The 7,853-nt window shown below is 39.3% G+C and overlaps 2 protein-coding genes across 3 annotated transcripts in view; one reads left to right on the top strand and one right to left on the bottom strand.

Moving 5' to 3' along the window:
- fbxo21 (F-box protein 21) overlaps positions 1–5,736 on the bottom strand; it is a gene marked incomplete in the record, with an annotated part of 15,002 nt that extends 9,266 nt beyond the window's left edge. Inside the window, 7 exon segments of the mRNA XM_014011132.1 lie at positions 530–666; positions 752–885; positions 1,081–1,227; positions 4,418–4,539; positions 4,630–4,724; positions 4,832–4,967; positions 5,469–5,736. Of these exon segments, the coding sequence (XP_013866586.1) occupies positions 530–666; positions 752–885; positions 1,081–1,227; positions 4,418–4,539; positions 4,630–4,724; positions 4,832–4,967; positions 5,469–5,692 (995 nt within the window).
- Positions 5,737–6,246: 510 nt separating this feature from the next.
- nf2a (NF2, moesin-ezrin-radixin like (MERLIN) tumor suppressor a) overlaps positions 6,247–7,853 on the top strand; it is a 42,545-nt gene continuing 40,938 nt past the window's right edge. For both annotated transcript variants that reach the window (XM_014011134.1, XM_014011133.1), the window contains exon 1: positions 6,247–6,905. In XM_014011134.1, the coding sequence (XP_013866588.1) occupies positions 6,792–6,905 (114 nt within the window). In that variant the 5' untranslated portion in view covers positions 6,247–6,791. The remainder of the gene's footprint in view (positions 6,906–7,853) is intronic.

Raw genomic sequence — 7,853 nt, 5'->3', positions numbered from 1 at the left:
CTGGAGTGTGACATGATTTGTTTGTGTACAAACTAATACAGTCTCAGAATTTTATATATTTAATTTTCTCATTAAACCACAATTAAATTCACTCTATCTAGGAGGCAGAATTTATATGGATAGTATTTATTATTTTTACATTAACAAGCTGGAATTAAAACAAGCAAAAATGAGAAAAGTAACAACTTTCTACTTCTTGCCTTTTTTAAAAATGTAAGGAGTAGAAGTAAAAAGTAGACTGAAAAATAATTACTCAAGTAAAGTACAGACACCCAAAAATTATACTTGAGTGCAGTAACAAAGTATTTGTACTTAGTTACTTTACAACTCTGTGAAATAAAATCACAATGTCATAATAAAATCATCTGGTATAATAGTTGAAGAGCTGAGCAGCAATGAAAAGAGTAATGAATGTATTTAAAAAAAATACAAAAAATGATTTATTTTTTGGCTTTGAGTGAATGTGAACAGAATTGTTGGTGCCAGACAGAAAGAGAAACATGACTTTTATTTTCCCAGCCATACCCACCCTCTTTGTTTTTGGCACCAGCGCAGCAGAAAGTGGTTTGGAAAGTTGACGGGCTCCAGCTGGATGCCCAGCTTCCGAGCCAGGGTCATGTAGAGGACCGAGAGGCTGATGGGAATCCCTGTACGCCGAAGTAGCACCTAAATGTACAACAAGACTGATGAAATATTCTAAATACATACTGATGGGGCTTTTAATTGTTATTTGTTGAATTAGAATGCCCACCTGATGAATGTAAGAATTAAGAGGGTTGTAGTAGTCACACTCGTTGCCTTTGTACTGAAGCTGCTCATACAGAACAGAGTTCAGGGCACCTAGCAGCTGCCTCTGGAGCTCATAGTCCTCTATGACGCAGTCACCTACAAGAAAACACCAGAATGAAATGTTATTAGATTTTTACTTTGCAGGAAAAAGCCTCAGACATTGTTTCACTGCTGCGAGTTAAAGAGCTTTAAATTTATAGTATTCGATTTTTTTTGCAAGGAAAACATAAAAACACAAACGAGTTCCAAAACGACAACTTTTCTTTTCAGACGTGATCCTCAGAAACCAACCGTTGGCGACGCGCAGGCTGGGATGAGATGGGTTTTTGATTCTCAGCATCTTCTTCACCTTTTCTGCAATTTCATCTATTTGAGCCGAAATGCCCTCCAGTGTGACGTCAGCCAGTGGGTTACAGTACTGATCCACCAGCACAGCACCTGAAGGGCCAAACACAACCAAGAGCCAGTCGTTTTAGGAGAGTTTGAGCCAATTACAGTGAAGGAAAAAATTAAACGGATGGAGAGCGATGCAGCACACGACAAGTCCCGACTTCTGGATCAGACAAGGCGTCAGATTCCCTTTTTCATAGTTTTTAAGTGATGCAGCACCAAAACTGGATCAATAAAAACAGACGTGAACAATTTGGCCTGTACAACTCACAAGATTTTAATTTTAGTGTTACCAACCAGTTTACACACAAAATAACACAGTCTGACAAGTAAATAAGATGACTTTTACAGAAAAATGTATTGATTTGTTCCATTAATTAAGTTTTTGAAAAAAAAATTTTTTTCTAACTTTTTTATAAAATTCCTGTTATATTACAGATAAATAAGTTAAAGGGGCAATATTATGTTTTTCTCAGGCATAGATTTAAATACTATACCATAATAAAGTATCTACAAGTTTATATTTAATTGTAATTAAAATGCTGTTTTTATGTTTAAATAGAAAATAAACTTATCTCCTCATCACTTCCTCTTCTAAACGCCTTGAAATTGGCCTCTGTCTCTTTAAGAACCACCTTCTGCTTCTGCCTCACCCATTTCGGTGCGGGGGGGGAGGGGGGGGGGGGTTGCGAGCGCTATGATACAGTTTACTTGCTATCTGAAAATACATTTCCTCAAAGGTATTTTGAAACTGAAAAGAGCTTCACTGAGTGATACATAGTGTTAAGAGAAGCAGACAGTTAAGCTTCACTTTCACTTTGTTACTGCCGAGAGCCTGCAGGAGTCATGGGCGGGGTGTGTGGGGTGGGGAGGTGTGCTCCGTGATGAGGAAGCTTGGTTTAAAAACACGTCCCAGGGGTGTTTCTGGTCCCCACCTGTCGTTTTGCTCCTCAGCATGGCTTCCTAAAAACGTTGCAGGATTTCTCAAACATGCGTGAATTAGGAATGCGCGATATAAACGGTATACGGTAGAAACGATATAAATTTGTCCTATGATAGAGATCTGTAGTCTACCGGCCAACCTCGCAATTCTTTTTGATGATGTAACCGGCTGGAGTCAAAACAGAGGAAGCGGGAAGCAGCGAGGCTGAGAGCGCAAATGAAGAGGGGGAGAAAAAAAAAAAAAAACTTATCCGGACCTGGTTCGGGTGTGTGAAAATGAACGCCCAACTGTTTACATGTTTACGTGACGGCGCGTCCTCCGGTCGGATGCCGACCGACCACACTGCCTGCTGCGAAAGGAGCGCGCACCGCTGCACATGGCGCAGCGAGGCGACTGTCAGTGCAGGTGAAGTAGTGCTCCAGGACGCACAAAAGCTCACTGAGTCTGGATCTCGTTTCTCCTGCGGTCATAGCGCGACGACGCACGGCCGAATGCGTGCGCACTCCGCGCGCATTGGGCCGTGCGTTCCAAAGCGCGACTATAACTCAGCCTTTACTGTCTCCTTGTACAGCAGGGAAGCGCTGTGGGAAAGGGTGACAGTCAGACTGTCTTTCCAATTAAAAAAAAAAAAGTAAAACATAAACGGGATGATTGTGTCACCCCGCCGGAGCGCGCACAGATTAAACATGTGGAGTGCAGAAAAAAAATCTGCAAAGTGTAGAAAGGAATAAATACAAACAATTCCTTTTACCACCTTAAAACAAAGCAGGTTATTCCAAACACAACATCCAATGGATGCAGATATCTATATTGAATCTATTAATAGTCAGTTACAAGCAGATCTTCAGACATTTCATGGTTGGATTCAAGATAATCTTTTGTCAATTAATGTTAAAAAAAACTGTGTTCATGTATTTTTCCTCACCCAGGAGACATTTCAATATAACAAATCAACTCACTTTTTTAAACAAACCCCTTGATATTGTCACTACCTACAAAATATCTTGGAATTACTTTGGATTCTCATTTGACTTATCGTGATCATGTACAAGTCTTAACCACTAAGTTGAAACRBAAATTATACGTTTATTCAAAAATTAGATCCAATCTGACATCTTCTGTTTCAAATATCTATCTTCATGCCATTATACTCTCAACCATGTCGTACTGTTTACCTCTTTGGTCTCTTACAACAAAGGAAATCTTAGAACCCATAGTTAGGCTCTACAGCGGGGCCTACAAAATTCATAAAAAACTTCCTGGTTGGACTCATCACTGTACAGTTCTTTCATTGTCTGATGCCTTGACTTTTCAGAATTATGTTTTGTATAGTGGTATTAATTTATATTTTCATAGCTTCCAAGGTGCTAATTATGGAAGTCTCTGTGCAATGCTGCCCAAATCAAATTCTGGAAGTGGTCATTCAACTAGATCTGTTACAAAAGGACAACTGATATTACCAACTTTTAAAAACTGTTACGGCYAGAGGTCTTTCTTCTATGTTTATACTAAAGCATGGAATGACATTCCTCAAAACATAAAGTCCATTTCAAAACTACAGCCCTTTAAGAAGAATCTTGTCTGCCATCTGCTGGACACTTTTTGTTGTGCTCATATTTAGACGTCCTATTTTGCAAATGCTGCCTTCCTGAAATTTGGTATGCTTGTTTGTCTTTGTGCCTATGGTGTATAATGATGTGATTGTGATGCTGTATTTCTGAGTGTTTTATGTGCTGCAGAACAGGAACCTGCTGTAAAACAGCAATTATGCTGAGTCAGGCTTGATTTTTAGTAATCTTTTCCTGTTGAATCAATAACTCAAATCAAATCAATTACATTAAAGTTATTGTGTGTGTGTGTGTTAATATATATACACATTTGATTTAACCAGGTAGATCTCCCTTAAATTTAGATTTTTATGGGAGACTTTAAAGTGTCCCTTAAAAAAGGAGATTTTAAGGTCTAATTTTTTTAGCTATACATATTTATTCGACTCAATTAATGTGTGATTTATTTATTTTCTATTATAAGTTTTATATCGTGATATATATCGTTACCGCCACTCATCAAAATGTATATCGTGATGTGAATTTTTTGCCATATCGCACATTTCTAGCGTGAATGAGTCAAAGCGAGGCTTTGGGCATGTTTTTTATGTGAGTATAACATGATAACATGATATAAAACTCAAAACAGTTGATTTTACATGATATTGCCCCCTTTAATGGAATATTTAGTGTGTACACCAGCATTAAAGAAACAGAACTTAATGAATATCCAGAAATGACAAATCACCTTCTAGAGCTGATTGTTGTCCTGCAGACTGCTCCAAGAAGCTCTTCAGACTCCTCAAGATGTTCTGCTGCCTCAGGAAGTAGAGGATTTTCTTTGCATAGTATTTCAGAGTCAAGCTTTTCCTGTAGTGGTGGGTGGAGAACAGGACAGGGACTTTAACGATCCAGAAGACGGCGGGTAATACTCTCATATTAAGGTCTGATTGCGCTCACCTCTTGTTGGAGTTGAGTATGAAGAGGAGCTCGTCTTCACAGAAGTGCTCTGGCATCCCGAGTGACTCGATCTCCGCAAAGCTGTCTCCCAGCACCTGGCCGACGCAAGGCTGAGTTACAGACCTCCGGGTTAGTTTCCCACCACAGAACGCTCACGGTTTTACACAAGCACGCACCGAAACGCCAACAACACAACACTCACGACTTCTGTGAAGAATCTCTTTGAGATGGATTCCACGGTCCTCCGGATCTGTATGCCAACTCTGTGGCGTGTTTTGTACTCCCGAAGCCAGTCACAGCTCTCGTTCTGGCGGTAAAACCTCTGCAGTCTTGGCCATCTGTTGATGAAGACAGCAGATTTGGTGTTTTATGAAACATGCATGAGCACCATGAGGATCATTGCCGCTAAATTGCCTGGATCAGCACAGTTTCTCCTGCATGCTGCAGAAGTACCGTTTTGTCCTGCAAAAATGAAAGAATCAAAAAGCCAAGATCGCCAGTGCAGTTCTATACAAAAGATTCAAGGTCAAATAAAAATATATAATATTTTACGCTATGTGAACACAATATAAATTTTTACTAATGATAATCTCATAACCTTTGTATCCTTTCATAGCTGTCTGCAGAGGAGTTGCTTTAAGGATAAATTTGGTGCATCAGCAGAAAAACAAACGGCTGACACTTTGCTGTGAGTAAACGAGCCCAAGTCGATACTGAGGGCTTCAGGACCCTAAATAAGACAATAAACAACAGTAATAAGATTGTTTTCCACAAGAATCACAAAACCAAACACCAGAAACGAGAATTCCGCATCAAATGCCACAAAAAAACGGGAGCACCTGAGTTTGTACTGGTGTTCCCAGACCTTTCCCCTTCCATGGCACACGTCGTGTAGCCGTTTGCAGCCGCAGGAAACGTTACAAATGTCGACATGTTTGAGGACAGGGGAGCACAGAATATGTTCGAGCAACTCCGTCGGCAGGTCTGTCAGTTTTTTTGTCTGGGGCTCGCAAATAATCCCGTTTAGACTCGGTTGCTCGTTTTTGGCTACAGACGTCGCCATTTTTACTGTTTACCCCCATTACCTCATCATTGTTTTAGCCCCGCCTCTTTATGGCGCAAGGGGCCGGGTTAAAGGCGGGGGCTGAACCGGTTGCTGCAGTCTGATTGGTAGTTGAGTCAGCGAACCCTGGGAAGAACGCAGTGCTGCATTAAAGTTCCCTGGGAACTGCAGCTATCATTTCTTGTGAGTACAACATTTAACAGAAGGTCGAAATTGATAAGCAAAAACAGACAACTTTAAAAAAAATATTACAGTGTTTTAAGTATTATTTCATTTAGGTGCAAAAAACCCTAATTTTAAGCATATTTAGGGTAGCTTTTGTGTAAATTTGACAAAACAAATCCGCGTATTGTTTTCACAAAGACATAAATATGATTTTACATAAATAGCATACATTTAAAAAGTCACATAGGTAATCATAATAATAAAATAAACATGTAAGTATAATAAAATATTTCAACTTTGTGACCTAAAGTAGGTTCTGATCAAGTAATTTTGTCATTTGAACGCTAACTTTTAGATTACAGACAGCACGCGAATGCATCATTGCTTTAGTAGAAGTAGCCAACAAGTTGTTAGCTGCGGTTAGCTATGCATTTCGTTCCAAGTTTTTAGAGTGAACGCATAGAATTAAGAATTACTCTTACGGCTAGATAGCTTAGAGGATTTCTGTGCGGAGACGTGATAATTCAAAAATAACAATAAATCTTATTTAGAAAGTGATGCTAACATTAGTTAGCTTATTTAATTTTAACTCATCCTACTAGCCAAACCAGGTGAGGAGGACATTATTTTCATCTGTTTGTGCTGGGAATATTTTACGCAGCATTTTTAGAAAAATACCAGAACGTACGAGACTTTTTTTTTCAACGTCAAATATGACAGCAAGAGTCCTAAAACTTTGACTTGTCTACAAATATCCACAGCTTCAGAGAAGTCACGTGTTACACATCTGTTCTCCTGTGAGTAAAGTAACTTGTTTTCAGCTGGGTTAAAAGAGCAAGCGTGGTTTTAAAAAGCATGCCTTGACATTGCGTTAAATTTAAAAGGGAAAAGCGGAAGTACTTCCATTTAGTAAGTTTGTGAGCTTATCATTACAATGGCAAGCGCTCTAGCAGCCAAAATGGGATTTAACTCTCTGATGAGAAAACAAGCCAGGAACTTCAAAGTCAGGATCTGCACCATGGAGTCGGATATGGAGTTCAGCTGTGAGGTGAGTTTTAAAAAGTTTACACACATTATTTATTGTCTGTGCTCCCACACGAGCAACACTGAAATATTCATCAGCTGCTTGCCTCCAAATCGCCCTGTAACCACAACTAAATCCTGTGTTTACAAATAAAGAGTCGTTTCACTTCCTGACCGCCAGATGGCAGCAAAGAACAACAAAGTAATGCGCTCTGCTCCACAGACCAACAGGAGTTTTAATTTGTTTTGCTGCAGTGCTTTCAGATATATTTTACTTAGCAGCAAAACTCACTGGGCTACCAGAACTCGTTAAAATGCATGCATCTTCAGACTGATTTGAAAAGGTTATAATTTCAGCTCTTTCATATGAGTTTGTTGGTGGTATATAGAAAATGAATTGCTAGCACACCCCATGCCTGTACTTAAAAGGGTGGAACTCCTCTAAGGTTAGCAGTTGGGTTTGGTAATTACACACAGGCGCAAAATGTTAGTCGCTGATTTCTATTTTCAGTACTGGAATGATGATTATCCATTTATCTATGATCCATCCAYCCAGTCGTTATCTTTACCCACTTCTTCTTTTCTGGGTGGTGGGGGGGTCACTACACCCAGGATGGTTCACAAGTCCTTCACAGTGCTGCATTTTAGAAAAATAAATGACATCTGCAAATCACTGCATTCTGCTTTTATTTATACTTTGCACAACACAAATTACCTTCTGATAATTGATTTTTACTAGATATTTCACAAACATGAATTTACCATGTTTGTGTGATGACTTTTCTGTTGTTTTCCTTTTATCAAAAAGAAAAAAATTGTATAGGTCTTCTGGACGGGTTCTTCTCTAATGAAACGTTTCGTCTCTCCTCCAAGAGACTTCTTCAGTCTGAGAGTTTCAGGCAAAATTCAGGCTTTGACATCAGCAGAATGTTGCCCGTGGATTATCTCTGGGATTGATGGACAGAAGAAAGGA

The sequence above is a fragment of the Austrofundulus limnaeus genome, unplaced genomic scaffold, assembly GCF_001266775.1.
Source record: "Austrofundulus limnaeus strain Quisiro unplaced genomic scaffold, Austrofundulus_limnaeus-1.0 Scaffold77, whole genome shotgun sequence".
NCBI lineage: Eukaryota > Metazoa > Chordata > Actinopteri > Cyprinodontiformes > Rivulidae > Austrofundulus > Austrofundulus limnaeus.
Note: the sequence above shows the minus strand (reverse complement) of the source record. Positions and strands in the feature narration are given on the sequence as shown.